General features: G+C 34.1%; 1 protein-coding gene across 1 annotated transcript in view; it reads right to left on the bottom strand.

Annotated features, from left to right (window-relative positions):
• PolrMT (mitochondrial RNA polymerase) overlaps nucleotides 1-20,091 on the bottom strand; it is a 395,821-nt gene that overhangs the window by 157,752 nt on the left and 217,978 nt on the right. The window contains exon 17 of the mRNA XM_090374544.1: nucleotides 2,584-2,720. Within this exon, the coding sequence (XP_090230670.1) occupies nucleotides 2,584-2,720 (137 nt within the window). The remainder of the gene's footprint in view (nucleotides 1-2,583; nucleotides 2,721-20,091) is intronic.

The following is a 20,091-nucleotide window of genomic DNA, read 5'->3' as shown; positions in this document are numbered from 1 at the left end:
AGCGTGGATGTTTCTCGCTAATCCTTGTTCAGTATGTGCTATGTGCTCGTCATGGAAGATTTCGTCATTTGCTTTTAATTTTTATGCTTATAAATTGAATAAATTTATTAATTTATAAATTGATATGCTTACAAAAGTGAAACATCTACTGTTTTGCAGTGTAAAACAGACTTTTTCGAGTGTGTTAACGGAAGAAAGTGACTTTATTGTGGACAAATTCTTTTCTAACCCCTACAAAAATATGGCTACAAATAACAAGGGAATTGTGAAAATATCAAAGAAGGTGATGACATTAGCAAATAAAATCGAGTTATTAGACAAAATTTCTAAAAGTAAAAGTGTCTGCTCAGTGGCAAAACATTATAAAATCAATGAGTTAACGGTATGATCAATCAAGAAATCGAAATAAAAAATCCACCGTAGTGTCCGTGAAAACGTGCTAATTGCTTCAAACATTTCCTCTGTAACTCGTGATGTTAAATTAGAAAAAATGGAAAATGCCTTAAATCTGTGGATAGAAGACCGAACTCGAAATAAAATTCCCTTAAGTTCACTCATCATTTGTGAAAAGGCAAAACTCCTTTATCAACACTTTAGCGGAACTGGTGATAGCACTGGCGGGATAAGTTTTTTTGCTAGCAAAAGCGCTGGTTTGAAAGATTTGTTTGAAATTTCTAATAAATATTACATTTAATATTAAATTGTTTCTTATTTTCATTTCGATACCATATGCTTGCATTTCACTATGTACTCTCTATGTACATAGTCATTATGAAGGTACATATAATACATACATAGACAAAATTTTAGACTAGTTTTTCTTATATATTTCATACTTTGGAACAGAACCCTTTTATTACTATGGGAGCCATAACTCAGTATTCGCGTTTTCGATATTCGCGTCATTTCTCAGGAACATAACCCCCACGAATAGCAGGGGTTTACTGTATTTACCCATGAAATATTTATTTGAACAAATGAATGTTACGTGGGTCATAGCTCATTCATCCCTGTCATTTCATTTTCCCTTAATCACCCCCCAAGTGCTGTTGCACTGTTGGTCATTAGACATTCAAGCCAATTATTGTCTGTTGTTTTTCTGGGCTATTTCAGTGTTAGAATTTGGATCAATTATTTAAATTATATATAAATTGACAAGAAGAGCTTCTTCGGTTTCTTTGTTTGTTTGATATGGAATGAGTTAGTTTCTGTTGAGAAAGAGCTTAATATTAAATTAAGATGTCAAAATTAAGAGTCCACAATGTGATTTCAGTGTTCAAGGAACAATTCAATACAAGATTTCAAGATCTGAAGGTCAAACAAATAGTCATTCTTCAGTGACTTTTCTGTCAATTTTAATGAGGTACCCAAGGATCTTCAAGTGGAGTGTATTAAGAAACAATATAATTTAAGAGTGAAAGAAGTTTCGTCAAGTTAGCACGAGAGAACTTTGTGTCACAATTGTGATACATAAATGTGTTGAAGGGTGGACTCACCCTTCATCAGCACATATCTGCAGTGTTTCACTGACAGTCACCTTGAAAATTTATTCCAAACTGCTACAACTTCAATTACTCCCATAATTGAAGTTGATTACTTCAATAATAATCACCTCCTTTTCCCTGCTAGCAAAATTTTTGTATATCATTGACAATACCCCATGACCTGCTCTGGCAGCATGTCTGCACTGATAAGAAAATTTCATATCTGACTGCACAATTACTCCCAGGCCTTTTTGATTTTCTACTACACAAGTGTAGTACCACACAATTGGTATGTTTCTCTGGGGTTACTTTGACCAATATGCAGTACTTGCATTTGTCAATGTTAAACTTCAGTTCCCACTTCTCAGTCCATCTACCAAATTTTCTAGATCCTGTTGCAATAGCACACAGCCATTACTGTCATTAACAACCCTGCCAATTTTTGTATCATCTGAAAACTTCAACATTGAGCCTGATATACCTTCATCAATATCGTTCACAGATATACAAAACAACAGTGGGCCCAACACTGAACCCTGGGGTACTCCACTAATAACATTAGCCATGAAGAGCAGCGTCCACTGATTACCACTCTCTGTTACGAAACTCAGTGAAAAGTTTTACATTGATTTTTGAAAATATCCATTTTAATGGGTAATAAACATTCAATTTTTCTGTATTGCTTTCTTATAATCTTATATTATCTTTCTCAATATTTAATATTATTATTGCAACCATGTAATGATAGGATTGTTATTAGTGTTGTGTTGGATTTTCACACTTAATTGTTAAATTAAAAGTATCAATTGTAAACTAAATATTAGCTAACAAAAATGAAATCCTATTTTAAAAATGCATAATTAGTAGTATTGAACTTTTCTTGCCAATGTGGCCCATGGAACTTCAGCATTTTATCTGTTTCGGCCCATAGCCAAAAAAAGATTGGATAACCCTCGTGGCTTACTATAAATTGGGTTTTTAGTTACTAAAATATGAATATAGAAAAGATAATTATTTGAAATTTTATAAAGCTGTTATAAAGTTGTAACTTATTCAAAAAACAATAAATATTATGTTTCTCTTAAAAATCCTTTCTTACTTCCTTATTGATAATCCATGGGCACAGAGATAAAACATTCAGTGAATCAAAATAGGGATACAGCTGATGAGGAGGTGTCTGCTTCAACAAGGAATACTGACGACGTGTACATCTATCGGGAAGCCTTACAAATACATCTGTGGGAGACATGATAAAAAACAAATATGTAAATAACAGAACTTAAAATTAAGAAAAGTGCACTGAATTATGTATATATGAAAGAAACTATAACAAAATAAGATAAATATTCAACTCTGCTAATTTCAGTAGACAATTCTTGAGTCTTGTAATTGCAGGTACAATTATGGAATCAAATTTTCTAGCCATGTCATGGGGAGTGCACAGCTTCTACCCATGACTTTATATCTGTAGTCTTGAGTTGCGCTGATGAAAGAATAAGTATCATTATTAATAACAACAGAAAGGATTCATATTTCTTACTACAGTCATAAGTATAGGAACTCCCTGACTTATGTAATACTCGACTTACGGAAATTCAACTTTATATTTTTTCGATTAAGATTTTTTCTTTTTTCTGTTATTGTTTTTTTCGTCCCTGGAGAGATTATGCAAAGCCCAAGAGGTAGAATTTTTTTCAGCCTGGTCTGTACTTGTTGACAAGAGGGACTGCTTCTACAGGTAAGGGGCACACTTGAATAGGAAGGGTGCAAGAATATTTTCTGATGCTATCGAGGCAGTGTTAGGCGGGTTGGAAAACTGTTACTTTCGAGTGATACACAGGCTAAAAGGTTAACAGGGCCGCAGGCAGAGGCAAAAGTGACTCTTGCACTGCTTCTATTAGAATGAGCAGTAGCCTGGAAAGCAAGGCAATGGAGATTTCCAGGACTGCTGGGATTCATAGTGTAACAAATAAATACATGGGCTGTGTTAGGGTAACTAAGAGTAGGAACAGGTGCATGTATACTTGCATGTACACCAGTGCTAGGAGTGTAGTTAATAAATTTGATGAGCTTGAAGTGCTAGTCAAGACATCAAAGGCAGATATTGTTGGGATATCAAAGACGTGGTGTCACACAGACATAAGCAGTGCAGAATTGGAATTTGGAGAGTACAATGTGTATAGAAAGGACAGGAAGGGAGGAGAGGTTATGCTGTTAGTTAAGAAACACATAAAATCTAAGGAAGTGCATCCAACTGATGTTGGCAGACAATGCAGTGTTGAGTCTGTTTGGTGGGAAATAAGCACTGGGAAAGGAAAAATGAGAGTACGTGTGTGTGTTATAGGCCCAATGAATCTGATGAGTATAATGAGCAATTGTGCACAGAAACAGAGTGGGCCAGTAAATCAGAATGTCTTATAATGGGGGATTTTGATTTTCCAGATATTGACTGGAACTTGTGGGTTAGTCACTTGCACACTAGCAAGACTTTTGTGGATTTATTGGACAACAGCAACATGTTCAAGTTTTCTACAGCAACGTGTTCAAGAGGCAACCAGAGGGAGTCTTGATCTCATTATCAGCAGTGATTATTCATGTACACTGGGTGAGAGTGATCACATCTCATTATCAGCAGTGATTATTCATGTACACTGGGTGAGAGTGATCACATCTCATTATCAGCAATGATTATTCATGCATTAAGAATTTGCAGATAAAGGAACCACTGGGTGAGAGTGATTACAATGTACTGATGTAGGAATTACTTAAAGATGTAACTATCATCAAGGCTAAAGGGAAGGGCTTTTGCTTTCGTAGAGGTGACTATAGTGGTCTCAGACAGTTTTTAAATTCTGTACAGTGAGATCAAGTGACAACGTTACCAATGTTGAATTCTAAATGGGAAGCTTTCAGGGACTTAATTTTGGAGGCTACTATGCTTTTCATTACAACTAAGAAATATTGTTCAAGGTTTAGGCCTAAATGGATGTCAGGTGAATTAATGAGGCTCGTGGCAGAGAAGAAGAATGTGTGGGATACATTAAAGCAGTGGTTTTCAACCGAGGTACCACGTAATTGGGTTTAAGTTACTTAAACTTATTATTATTATTTTTTAATTTATATGTATATTTCATAATAAAGAGGTGTACAGTATCTTTCTAATTTTGTAGTGATCTATAAATAATGTTTACTTAGTAGCTCTATATAAAGAATAAAATTATTATATACTTTATATATATAATTTGTATTATGAAATTTAATTTTTATAATTATATTATTGTAATAACTATCATATAACTATCATATCAATATAGAGAAGCTATATGATATGGGGAGGGGAATTAAGTTTGAAATTAGATAAGTCTGAATTACAATAACATAACTTATGGATCAGGGACACTGCTATAGCAAAACGTACCGTACAGCCATAATGTGTATATGTATATATAAAATATTTTAAGTATAAAATAATGTAGGTAGAACGTGTTAAGGAGCTTTATGTATAGAATTAAAACTAATGACCGTATACCCTGGGAGTGATATATGTTATGAAAGAGGGGGGGGGGATGAACCAGAAAATAAAATAACGATAAGAATTGCAAAAATTGAAAAAATACCAAAAAATTTTGAAAAAACGACCAAGGTGAAAATAACATTGCAGTGTCTTTCATAATTTTTGTGTCATCATCAGAGGTCATCCACCGAAATCATGAAAAAGACAGCAATGCTCTTACTTCTGTTTCCGACATGTTCTGTATGCATAGATTCACGTGTGAAATAGCCACGTGGTATTTTACAAATTTAGATTTTAAATTTGGTTTGTGCAAAAATTAAGTTAATGTGCTAATAAAAGGGGTTATGATAAATGTGATGCATACAGATCATGGATGACCTTACAGAAGTAAGTGAAAAGAATTAAAAATGAAAAATGTAAAGCCAAAAGTAAGGAATATTGGTATAGACAGTAAGACAGGGACTTACCGTTACTAGTAGAACTGACCAAAAGACTGAGTTAGCGGGTTACCAGTATATTTATGTGTGAGTGCGCTAGCAGCTCCTAGTGTTTAAAAAAAAAAAAATTATCGTGCATGTTTGGATTGAAATGAAATGGGCGGTGATGATGCGCTAGGTTAAATGCATGATGTCCAAACTGCCCAGGATAGTTTGGACAGAGGGAGTCTTGCAGCTAAACTTTGTTAAGGAGAAAAATAGATTGAGTAAAGTTAGAAAATAGTGTCCCATTGTTAAGTTCGGTATTTTATATATATATATATATATAAAACATAGAAATAAATGATAAAGGACATAGTAAGATGGGAAAGTTATTAACAACAACGTGCCATGCCTAATGGAAGATATGAGAAGAAAAGAATGTTAAGATCCTAATGAATTAAGTGGAAAAATTGGCTGAATTGATAAGCCAAATCATATTTACAAAAGCTAGAAAAAAGTGGTAATTAATGCATATTAAAAGTAGTAATAAACAGAAATGAAAATAATGAAAATAACAATTGGTACATAGATCAGGTAATTCATCAGGGGACTACACCCGATCATGTACCAAAATACAGATCCTAATGAATTAAGTGGAAAAATTGGCTGAATTGATAAGCCAAATCATATTTACAAAAGCTAGAAAAAAGTGGTAATTAATGCATATTAAAAGTAGTAATAAACAGAAATGAAAATAATGAAAATAACAATTGGTACATAGATCAGGTAATTCATCAGGGGACTACACCCGATCATGTACCAAAATACTGCGTTTCTATACAAACCCATGCCGATGGAGGTAGCAATAAATTTAAAAAAAAAAAAAAAAAATAATAATAATAATAATAATAAAAAAATAAAAATTAAAATTTTTTGAAACCTTCATAGACATGAGTGAGGTAGCCCCAACGCAGTGTGTATATTTTAAGTGAACCGTTAAATTAAAAGGTGTAATTAAAAGGTGTACCAGGCAGCAGCATAGAAAAGGGAAGTAATACAAGGTATGGGTGGGAAAAAAGATAGTAGTAAAAAAAGGAGGCGAAAATAGCGAGAATAAGAAAAGAAGGAATGTCCGAATCGCCCTCGTATTGCACTAATAGTTCAACGGACGGAAAAAGCAGAATAGAAAGTATAAAGACGTAAAGAGAAGGAAAAGATTTTAAAGATACTAGGCAAGCTGGGTTCGTAAGTACCCAACCTCTTAGAGAGGGCCTTGGCTGTGAAGGTGTTAGTAGAAGAGGAAAATTAATACTGCTAGCCTGTGAAATATTTTGTTAATGTCACATGTAAAAAAAATTAGTATAAAATTACATACCTTTAAAATTATGTAGCATCAATTAGTAGAATTATGTAGCGTCAATTAGTAAAATTATGTAGGATCAATTAGTAAAATGCATAATAAACATGATTAATAAATAGAATACAAACAAGGAGAGGTTGCTTAGTAGAAAAATAATAATGGACGCCCTCTATAGTTAAAAGTGAGGAAAAGGTCCGAATAATAATTAAAAATAATTAAGCAAAAATAATTAAAATAAAATAATGGAAAAAATTAAATAGATAAAACTTAAAAGGTAACTTAGAAAGTGAAAAGACATGAGCATCGTTCAGAATAGAAGTCATATGATGTGATCACTTTCAAAGTGGTGGGAATACCACCATTTAAATTTACAACTATACATCTGTACAAATTATCATGTTAACCCTAATCAAAATGAGATATAGTGAAACCGAATTTATGTTTAATGAAGTTAGAAAGATTTTTAATAATACGATTTATAAAATTAATAGGAATATCATTTAAACATAATTTGGTATATAGGCCGTTTAAAGCTTTGATAAAAAGTGTTTGATTGCTGCTAAGATACGCAAGACGTAAAATTTGTGTATGGATGATATTTTTATGAACTGTAATGGAAATATTAGAGTTCCAATTTGTTAAATAAATAATGTTGAAATTAAATTGACTTCTTTTATCAAATACTTCCAAGGTATTACGAAGAGGTGAATTATTTAAAGTAATGCTTAAATCGAGAAAGTTTGCGTGTTGGTTACCATTATTTTCTTTGTTTAAGGTAAGTTCAGTAGGATATATCAATTTAGCAATATTTTCAAAATGATAATTTAAAATCAAGATATCATCAACATATCTAAATGCGAAGAAATTAAGGTTTGGATTGTTATTAGTATAAAGATCTTCGTAGTAATGTAGAAATAAGTTGGAAACTATACTGGAAATTGGTGAGCCCATGGGAACTCCTATTGATTGTCTATAGGTATTACTGCCATCGTAAATATAGTTATTAAGAATACATAAGTTGATATAATTATTCCAGACAATCTCATCCACGGGTAGAACGTGCTTGTATTTAAGATATAATTGATTGAGTACAGAGATAATTAAATGATGTGGTAAGGAAGTAAATAAATTAGTAAAGTCATAGTTAAATAAATTTGTTAAATTTATTATTATTTATTTTTTATTATTTATTTTTATTATTATTTTTTATTATTATTATTATTTTTTTTTTTTTTTTAAATTTATTGCTACCTCCATCGGCATGGGTTTGTATAGAAACGCAGTATTTTGGTACATGATCGGGTGTAGTCCCCTGATGAATTACCTGATCTCTGTACCAATTGTTATTTTCATTATTTTCATTTCTATTTATTACTACTTTTAATATGCATTAATTACCACTTTTTTCTAACCTTTGTAAATATGATTTGGCTTATCAATTCAGCCAATTTTTCCACTTAATTCATTAGGATCTTAACATTCTTTTCTTCTCATATCTTCCATTAGGCATGGCACGTTGTTGTTAATAACTTTCCCATCTTACTATGTCCTTTATCATTTATTTCTATGTTTTATTTTATAGTTGTATCCTGTTCTGTAGCCTTGCGCGTCCAGGTACATCTATTCTCTATTTTCTTTTTCTTTTCCTTTCTTTACCTTTTTCTTCTCCTTTCTTTACCTTTTTCACCTGTTTTATATACTACATACTTTAAATCTTAGCTATTTGCAGCTTTGCGCATGGCTATTTTTAAATATAACCTCCCTTCTCTCACTTCTCTATTTCTTACTTACCTCCTCAGTTCACATTTTAAGATGGTTTCGTCGCTAGCACAACTTGCCCTATTTAATTTATCATTTTTATTATGCACAAAGTTACACTAAAATATTCGGCGAGTCAGCACTGTGTTGCCTCTAGTTCAGCTAGAAAACGTGTTGCGCTGTGTCCCACTCCTGAGGATACTGTGTTAAATACTAAACAGGAGAATCATACGTTTGGCCCTAACCACTTTGATTCTATACCCATGCATACTACACATATTCTAAACCAATCTCTATCTTTTAGAAAATGTTCAGACAAACGGTGTCTTACTTGTCCCATGATGGATAATCCCATTTCCAACTCTAACTCTATTTCCACTCCGTTTTGTAAAACCAATAATGTTTTATATTTACTCACTTGTAATATATGTAATATTAAATATGTCGGACAAACTTCAAATTCTCTTAATATTAGAATCAATGGACACAGATCCAAAAGTAAAAATCTGACATTCGGCAACAATATTGATACTGAAATTGAACTCTTTCACTTTCACCATCATGGTTTTAAAAACGTCAAAATCAAATTATAGCTATCATTAATGATAACGTCCTTCGGGACTACTATGAAAATCTATTCATGTGTGCTTATAAGTCATTGTATCCATATGGTTTAAACAATAAATTTTTTAACAAAATTTTATTCAGTAATGGTTGTTTAAACACCAGCCACTGCATTTACAATCTATTCCATCTTAGTCATTTTTTCAATAATAAATGCAGACACAAACGTGGGAATAAGTCAAATAAACTTTTCCGACATACTCGGCATAATTTTCATGATATTATTTGCTCATGGGACAATACCATTCTCGATGTACATAAAATTTCTCTTTTTCTTTTCAACATCAAAAACTCTATACTAAAAGCCTTAACTTTGTATATTAATAATTTCAAATTCAAAATATCCAACTTAAACACATCATTTCAGATATCTCTCTTTTTAGACCAGGCTCCATTACTACATATAGTAATGAATACTGTATTATTAAATTTACACATAAATGGTTTGACAAAATTCCTTGGCATCATTTGCTAAATCATCATAACAACCTCCTCCCATTTTATAATAATTTCAAGTTTAACATCCAGCACCGTTTCAATTATGAGTCTCCTATCGGACTCAAAATTTGCAACTATAAAACTATAGCCACCAATTTAGGCAATTTGAAACTTTCGGATCTTCCATGTCACTGTAATGATTCTATATATGCTCCTTTCAAAAACCAACATCATGGGCACATAATCACTGGCAATTTGGATATTGTCAAGAACATCCCCCTCAAATTGGCCATGGAAAAAGGATTCAAATTCAGACCTATTCATAAAGCCTATCTAAGAAATATATATAAGGACTTATATATTAATATCTTAAATTTCTGCAACAAATTAGCTCAAAAATATACGATACCCCATGAGGCATTCTATAATTGGATAAATGTGTTTTATCAAGATATTATAAAATCAGTTTCAAAATGTCACAACTTGTATAATAATTCACATATTAAACACTCTAATCTCAAAAATGCCATCTCAGATCTACAAGGAAAATTTATCATCACCCCTGTAGATAAAGCTTCTAACAACTTCGCAATCTTTTGTAAGCAGTTCTACTATACTACTCTTAAAAAGAAAGTCGACAGCAGTACCACATTTTTACGCTGTAATCTTGGCATTAATACGACCATCAAAAAACTTATAGCTTTGCATAAAAAACTACATACCAAAATGCGCAATTCTACATTACCATTCCTATATATGATTGCCAAGTTCCACAAAGATCCTGTTGGCTTTAGATTCATCACTAGTGCCAAAAAAAGCGGTTGTTATCTTCCAGGTAAACAATTTTTTAAACTACTAACTACCATCTTCATTAATATTCCATCAACCTGGATCATTAATAATAACCACAACATCATTAAAATCTTCAATTCTAATGCCAAAATCTTTAGTATCGAAACCTATGACTTTACTAATTTATTTATTTCCTTACCACATCATTTAATTATCTCTGTACTCAATCAATTATATCTTAAATACAAGCACGTTCTACCCGTGGATGAGATTGTCTGGAATAATTATATCAACTTATGTATTCTTAATAACTATATTTACGATGGCAGTAATACCTATAGACAATCAATAGGAGTTCCCATGGGCTCACCAATTTCCAGTATAGTTTCCAACTTATTTCTACATTACTACGAAGATCTTTATACTAATAACAATCCAAACCTTAATTTCTTCGCATTTAGATATGTTGATGATATCTTGATTTTAAATTATCATTTTGAAAATATTGCTAAATTGATATATCCTACTGAACTTACCTTAAACAAAGAAAATAATGGTAACCAACACGCAAACTTTCTCGATTTAAGCATTACTTTAAATAATTCACCTCTTCGTAATACCTTGGAAGTATTTGATAAAAGAAGTCAATTTAATTTCAACATTATTTATTTAACAAATTGGAACTCTAATATTTCCATTACAGTTCATAAAAATATCATCCATACACAAATTTTACGTCTTGCGTATCTTAGCAGCAATCAAACACTTTTTATCAAAGCTTTAAACGGCCTATATACCAAATTATGTTTAAATGATATTCCTATTAATTTTATAAATCGTATTATTAAAAATCTTTCTAACTTCATTAAACATAAATTCGGTTTCACTATATCTCATTTTGATTAGGGTTAACATGATAATTTGTACAGATGTATAGTTGTAAATTTAAATGGTGGTATTCCCACCACTTTGAAAGTGATCACATCATATGACTTCTATTCTGAACGATGCTCATGTCTTTTCACTTTCTAAGTTACCTTTTAAGTTTTATCTATTTAATTTTTTCCATTATTTTATTTTAATTATTTTTGCTTAATTATTTTTAATTATTATTCGGACCTTTTCCTCACTTTTAACTATAGAGGGCGTCCATTATTATTTTTCTACTAAGCAACCTCTCCTTGTTTGTATTCTATTTATTAATCATGTTTATTATGCATTTTACTAATTGATCCTACATAATTTTACTAATTGACGCTACATAATTCTACTAATTGATGCTACATAATTTTAAAGGTATGTAATTTTATACTAATTTTTTTTACATGTGACATTAACAAAATATTTCACAGGCTAGCAGTATTAATTTTCCTCTTCTACTAACACCTTCACAGCCAAGGCCCTCTCTAAGAGGTTGGGTACTTACGAACCCAGCTTGCCTAGTATCTTTAAAATCTTTTCCTTCTCTTTACGTCTTTATACTTTCTATTCTGCTTTTTCCGTCCGTTGAACTATTAGTGCAATACGAGGGCGATTCGGACATTCCTTCTTTTCTTATTCTCGCTATTTTCGCCTCCTTTTTTTACTACTATCTTTTTTCCCACCCATACCTTGTATTACTTCCCTTTTCTATGCTGCTGCCTGGTACACCTTTTAATTACACCTTTTAATTTAACGGTTCACTTAAAATATACACACTGCGTTGGGGCTACCTCACTCATGTCTATGAAGGTTTCAAAAAATTTTAATTTTTATTTTTTTATTATTATTATTATTATTATTTTTTTTTTTTTTTAAATTTATTGCTACCTCCATCGTCATGGGTTTGTATAGAAACGCAGTATTTTGGTACATGATCGGGTGTAGTCCCCTGATGAATTACCTGATCTATGTACCAATTGTTATTTTCATTATTTTCATTTCTATTTATTACTACTTTTAATATGCATTAATTACCACTTTTTTCTAGCTTTTGTAAATATGATTTGGCTTATCAATTCAGCCAATTTTTCCACTTAATTCATTAGGATCTTAACATTCTTTTCTTCTCATATCTTCCATTAGGCATGGCACGTTGTTGTTAATAACTTTCCCATCTTACTATGTCCTTTATCATTTATTTCTATGTTTTATTTTATAGTTGTATCCTGTTCTGTAGCCTTGCGCGTCCAGGTACATCTATTCTCTATTTTCTTTTCCTTTCTTTACCTTTTTCTTCTCCTTTCTTTACCTTTTTCACCTGTTTTATATACTATATATATATATATATATATATATATACACACACCACACACACAAGCAGAGTATCGGATCTAACAGAGAGAAAATTCAGTAGGGGTACCGCAAAATAAAATACTTACGGGTGCGTTTTTAAAAAAAGGTTGAAAAACCACTGCATTAAAGTATCATGTGACACAGAAGCCTATGGCAGGTATAAACTAGTATGTAATCAAGTCGCAAAGGAGGTTAGGCAGACGAAGGCAGATTATGAGAGATCTTTGGCAAAGGATGCAAAGAAAAACAGAAAAGAGTTCTTTACTTATGTAAACTCTAGAAGGAAAGGGTGAATTAGATTGGACCACTTAACATAGATGGGTTGACTATTGATGACCATTTTCAGGTAGCTGATAAACTGATTGAGTATTTTGCATCTACATTCACACACGAGGAGTTGTTCAATGAGGGCGGTACCAGAGGTTTATCAAACTCTAACAGGGAACTAAGTGATTTTGTAATAACTGAGAGCAAAATAACTGAAAAATTGTTGAAGTTAAACATAAAAAAAAATCACCTATGGTGGATGGGATCTATCCAGTTATATTAAAGGAGGCAGCAAAGGAAATAAGCAAATCCTTCGCCATAATTATGAGAGCTTCCTTGGACTCAGGAGGTCCCCCCTCCATGGACTGGAGGCATGCAAATGTATCACCAATTCACAAAGGGGATTCAAAAGGTGACACAACTACAGACCTGTTAGTTTCACTTGTGTTCGGGAGAAAATAATGGAATCACTGATTAAAGAAGCATTGCAGGATCATCTAGACAAGACTGTAGTAATAGTTAAGACACAGCATAGTTTTGTTAAAGGGAGGTCTCGTCTGACCAATTTGATTGGATACAATGATGTGTGTCACAAAGGAACTGAATGCCAAAATAATTTTGATATCATATACTTGGATTTCAGGAAAGCTTTTGATACCGTTGCACATGGAAGACTGCTGTACAAATTGGAGAGGTACGGCATTAACGGTAAGTTGCTACAATGTATAAAGGGATGGTTGAGTGGGAGACGACAGAGAGTGGTAATCAATGGACACTGCTCATCATGGACAAATGTTATTAGTGGAGTTCCCCAGGGTTCGATGTTGCACCTATTGTTGTTTTGTATATTTATCAATGATATTGATGAAGGTATATCGGGTTTAATGTCCAAATTTGCAGATGATAAAAAGTTTGGCAGGGTTGTTAATGACAGTAAAAACAGTATGCTACTCCAACTGGATCTAGATAAGTTGGGAAAATGAGCAGAGAAGTGGAAACTGAAGTTTAACATTGACAAATGCAAAGTACTGCATATGGGTAGCAATAACTGAAGAGAAACGTAACAACTATGTGGTACTACACTCAGGGAATAGGAAGTGAAAAAGACCTGGGGGGGGGTTATTGTGCAGTCAAATGTCAAATATGAAGTTTGCTGAGTAGTGCAGATGGGCGGCCAGGGCAGGTCATGGAGTCAATGATATATAGGAATTTTGCTAGCAGGGACAGGGAGGTGATTATTCCATTATACAAGGCAATGGTCAGGCCACACCTAGAGTACTGTGTACAGGTCTGGAGGCCTCACATCAAAGGATGTAGAGTTGCTAGAACGAGTACAAAGAAGGGCAACAAGATTGTGCTCTTACCAAGAAAAGCTTAAGTGCTGCAAACTGCAGTGCCTGAAGAGTAGGCACCTGCGAGGTGATCTGATTGAGGTGTATAAGGCCTTGAATGGGTTGAGCAAGCTGAATTCTGATGGGATTCTTCTCTTGCTCAGACTAAGAACCTGAGGGGACACAGTTTCAAATTGAGGAAAGAAAGTTGTAGAATAGATTTGCAGAAATTTGCCTTTAGTTAGCGGGTAGTTGATTGGTGGAACAGGCTTCCATCTTTTGTTGTGGAAGCTAATAGCCTAAATAAATTTAAGGCTGAGCTGGACAGGCATTTGGAACGAATGGAGGGGTGAAATGGAGGGGGTTTTTTGACTGATGTTGCATAAGCTTGCTTCTTGCATCATATGCCTCTACTAATGCTAATTTTGCTGGTCGGAGCAAAGTGAAAAAAATATGGAAACGTATTTTGCATCTGTAGGGATAAATGGAGGTATTGTGAAAATATCGTAATATGAACCCAATAACATATTGGTTTTTTTTTTTTTTTAATTCATTCCAAGTCCTTGGAAGTTGAAAATTTTGCTATATTACTAAGCTATTTATCTCTCTAAAAGGTGATTTATAATGGAAATTGCACTACCCATTCATCATTATCATTATGTTCCCATTATAAGATTCAATTTTGAATGCCTTTGTGATATTTTTCTAAAGCACTTTTCTGGAGGTCACGACCAAAAAACAAAAACAATTGCACTTTCCGTTTATTGGGATTATTGGTTAGTGCATCTAATTATAAACAGGTAGTAAAATCGATCTTATTGCATTTTCAATAATACCGATAGCTGGAATTGTGTGGGTTTTTACGTTATTATGGTAAAATGTGTTCCCCTTCACTGAAATCTTCAATCCTATAAAAAACAAATTTTCAATAACTTCTCTTCATTTCTATTTACGTATTACAATGATGAAAGGAAAGGGACCAAACGAAAAAATTTGATTTAGAAATGAAGGTGAATAAGAAGTGTGAAGCTGGACAAATTTGTCATCTATTGCAAGGGAATTAGGTCTCGCTGCTTCAACAGTAAATACTATTTTAAAGGACAGTGCATGTTTTTAACATGTCAAAGGATCAATGCACTTAAGATCAACAGTGATCATAAAAGAGCGTTCGGGTGCTACATCGAAGATGGAAAAGCTATTAATAATATGGATGGAAAATCAGATTCAGAACCGAGTGCCCCTGAGTCTAATGACAATTCAAGCAAAAGCAAGAAGTATTTATGAGGATATTAAGGATAAGTACAGTGAACCTCAACCCAAGTTTGTGGCAAGCAAAGGGTGGTTTAATAGGTTCAAGCATCGTGCTGGTTTCCACAATGTCAAAGTATGCGGTGAAGTCACCAGTGCCAATTCTGCAGCTGCAGAGAAATTTTGTAATGTGTTGGAAACTGCTCTGATGAGACTGCTCTGAATTGGAAAAAAAAAATGTCAGATCAAACATACATTGCCAAAGAGGAAAAGACAATACCGGGTTTCAAGGCTTCAAAAGATAGGGTCACGCTCTTGCTTGGGGCTAATGCAGCAGGAGATTGCAGATTAAAACCACTGCTTGTGTACCATTCTGGAAATCCTTGTGCATTTAAAGGCATCAATAAAGCCACCCTACCCGTGCATTTCCAATTGAACCAGAGAGCATGGATAACAATATCTCTCTTTGAGGATTGGTTTCAATGCTGCTTCATTCCCAAGGTTGAAAAATATTGTAAAGACAACAACGTTCCTTTCAAGATTTTGCTTCTATCAGATAATGCTCCTGGACATCCTACGCATCTAGATGATATCAATTTGAATGTGAGAGTCATTTCTACTGTCAAACAAGACCCCTACACACATATGGGTAGGGTTCAAGGCTACCCATGGGGGCTATAAAATAATAGAATACACCTACAGTGTCCCTTCTACAGCAATAGTAGTTAAAAATACTGACCTTACAGTCAGAAAGGTGGGTCACCTCTGCTCTCCAGTGGCAGTGTGTGCCCATATCACCAGTGCTCTAGGACAGTTTACATTAATTCACTATATTCTAGACCAGGTGAAGATATAAATCCAGCTATTGAATAATTGAATACCTACAAGCAGTCATTGTCGGAAATATCAGTGTGTGCTGATGTCAACTGCTGATCAGCCTTATGGCATAGGCATACGGAAGACAGAGCAGGCACACACAACGGCCAGATACTTTCAGACTATATAGCCACCTCACCCTTTCAAGTGCTAAACCAACCAAATAACCTCCCAACTTTTAGCAGTACCATGTGGGAAAGTGACATTGATGTTACTCTTGCCACCAATTCAATAGCTCATAAAATTATAGACTGGTGTGTCCAGCCAGTCTGTACCACAGCGGATCATAGAGCCATCACCTTCAAACTAAACAAGCAATCACAAACACCTCAACACTCCTTGCTGGATATCAAAAGGTATAAGCTCGAAAAGGCAAACTGGCAGATTTTTGCAGAACATACAGCAGCTCATCTGCAAAAACAGGAAAAAGAGTGGCCTAGATCAAGCAACTGTAGTCCGGACAAGCAAGCACCAACTATGACAAACATTTTAACAAAAACAGCAGACCAGTCTATCCCATGGAAAAAACCAAGGAAGCAGACAGTCCCGTGGTGGTGCCCTGAACTGACTATACTCAGGAAAAGGGTGCACCAGGTGAGGAGAAATTTTCAAAGAGCTAGACCATCTTGGCCACAAAATGAGATGGATGCACTGAGAGATTCTTACAGAACTCTCAGGAATCAGCATACAGCCCTCATAAGAGACAAGAAAAAGGAATGCTGGAGGCACTTGGTGGGAACCACTGGAAACAATAACCCTTGGGGTAGTTGTCTACAGAATAGTGACTAACAAGCTGCCAAAAGGAGATTGTCAAACCAGATAGAACCCCAACCCTGTGTTGGGCAGTCTCTGTAAACAACATCCTAGAGAGTATTATTCAGACCAAAACTGGGGATTATTCCCCCACCCAGCTGGACATTATAAAAGAAAACACAGACTGTGACAATGCCAATATTGAATCTTGGTTTACTATACAAGACTTAGAAATAGCACTATCTAAAACCAAAAACAATAAATGCCCAGGTTTTGACCTCTTAGAGGTTGAGATTATCAAAAAATTAGCGGAAATATCACCAGACAAATTAATAGCACTATATTAAATATTAAAATTAATTCTAAAAAACCCTGAGAAACCCCCTACTGATCCCAAATCATATAGATCAATAGCCCTACTCCCTGTACTAGGGAAAATATATGAAAGACTAATATATAGCAGATTAGCTCAATAATACACAGAAGCAGGTTTACATTCCAACAATCAGTACGGTTTTAAGTAGGGCAACTCCATGGAGGATGCCATGCACCACCTACTGACAACAGTTAAAAACTCAGAGGAGAAATATATGCTGGCAATCTCTATTGACTTTGCTGGGGCATTTGACTCACTCTGGAGGCCTAGTGTCCTTAGAAGACTAGGCTAGGCAAATGCTCCACAAAACTTATATAAGGTAATAAACAGCTACCTGACAGACAGAAGCGTCTCAGTGCCCACAAGGTTCCAGGAATTGACATGCCCTGTGAATAAAGGCTGTCCGCAGGGTTCCATCCTTGGCCCTTTCTTCTGGAACATTGTTCTTGGCGAATTTTTGGCCTGTGGAAAGTCTAGCCTTTGCAGATGACATGATTTTCCTTGTAAAAGATAGCACACAAGTGGTTGTAGAGCAAAGATCAAAATGCCACCCTCTTGCAGCTGCAGGAGTGGGCACAAATACACATGCTCAAAATATCACCTGAAAAAACCAAACAAATACTTCTAAAAGGCAATTTGGACATAAGAAGATATCCACAAATTAAAATTAACACAACTACTATAAAAATAGTTACAGAACTAAAATATCTTGGATTGGTCTTTGATTCTAAATTAACTTTTTATCCCCATTTGACCTACTTGGCAAAGAAAGTGAGAAATTATGCAGGTATGATTGTCAGGATTAGTCGATCAGACTGGGGGCTCAAAAGAAAGACCTTGGCAATCATATATCATGCAATGTTCCTACCTGTTATCGCCTATGGAGCCAGAGCATGGTTCACCCACTCAGCCATTGTAAGAAACAGGAATAAATTAGAACTGATACAAAGGACAATACGTCTCATCATTACTAGAGCATGTCGCAGAGTGAACACACCTGCACTACAGTTGCTGGCTGGAGCTCTCCCACTTTACTTGGAAGTAGCCAAAAGAGGCTTGTATTATAGACTTAAAAAGGGCATACCCACAGAATTTCTGGGGATAGCCCTTGATACAGCCAGCACCTTCAATGCTGAAAGAAAAAGAATAGCCACAAAGCTCCATGAACTAGGGCAAACAAAATGGGAGCAGGAAACCAGAGGTCTAGTTACCAAAAGGTTTCTGCCACGGGTGGCAATGGTCAGCCCAAAGCCACCTAAGTGGTATGTTCCTGGACTTTTTACAACATTCATATTGATAGGTCATGGCTTCCTAAAGGCAAAACTAACCTCCCTAGGGCTGACTGATGACCCAAATTGCACCTGTGGCAAGAAAGAAGACTGGGCACACATTCTATATGAATGTATAATTTATGACATTCCCAGAACACAGCTAATAGACAGATTAGCCCCCTTCCAAGGGGAGAAGAACACCTATTCATTATAGAAGAGGAAAATTATAAAGCCTTTACAACCTTCACACAGAAAGTATTTGAAATGCACAGAACACTCCAAAGAATGGCAATTTAGCCCCACCAGAAATTAAATAATAATCAATAGTTAAAATTGCCCATGTCTCCCACCACGCCCAGACGATGACCTAATAACTGTCAGGACACCAGTATTCTGCACCAGAATTGCCCTTAATATGTGATTTAGTGATCAGATGACATTACTTTAGAACAGCTGAGAGTGGTAGATTGAAAAATACACAGTGTCTGAGTACATTTGAAAAATATATATTTGATTACCATCAAGAAATTTTGCCAAGGCAAAATTTCAAGACTGTAATCTGTGGAATTAAATTTATATATTTTGTTTCTCTCTTTGTGCACATAAATAAGTCTGTATTTACTGAAAAGATTAAACGTGGAGGCTGTGTGAAAGGAAAATACTAAAATACTACACACAACTATATATTACAACAAATAACACATTAAAAAAAAAATAAATAATTCAGGATGTTAGAATGGTTCAGTTCAAACATGGAGGATTTTATACCTTTTGTTTTTTTAACTTGGCTTGGCAAGGTAGTATTGAAAACAAGAGAAAAGTTCCCAAAGCAGTTTCATGGCTAATATCTTCCATAAATAGATTTAATTTATGTGCACAAAAAATAAATTTGTTTCCACACAGCCAAGGTAAAATTTTACCTAAAAATAAATCAACTTTTTAATTTAAAAAGTTTAAAATTTTTTTGTAACCAAAAACATTTTTAAAGCTCTACCTAACCACACTAAGCTCTTGTTCAGCTGCTCTAAAGTAATGTGAAATTAGTCAATGGTTTGGACATGCTGTATGACTAGCATATACAGCTGTAATTAGCAAGGGTGGTTAAGTGCTATGTTACAAAGTTTACAAAATAAGCGGCAATAGTAGAACAGAGAAGTAAATAATATCCAAAAATATGTATATTTTCTCTTTAGAAAATATGTGCAATTATACATAACTAAAAATACTATAGTACTTGTTTTAATGTACAGCTCATATATATCAAGCTGAATGAATATTTTGGTGGCAAAAACAAAATGTGCAATAA

Source organism: Mastigoproctus giganteus, chromosome 5 (assembly GCF_048544385.1).
Source record: "Mastigoproctus giganteus isolate SK-2022 chromosome 5, ASM4854438v1, whole genome shotgun sequence".
Taxonomy (NCBI): Eukaryota; Metazoa; Arthropoda; class Arachnida; order Uropygi; family Thelyphonidae; genus Mastigoproctus; species Mastigoproctus giganteus.
Note: the sequence above shows the minus strand (reverse complement) of the source record. Positions and strands in the feature narration are given on the sequence as shown.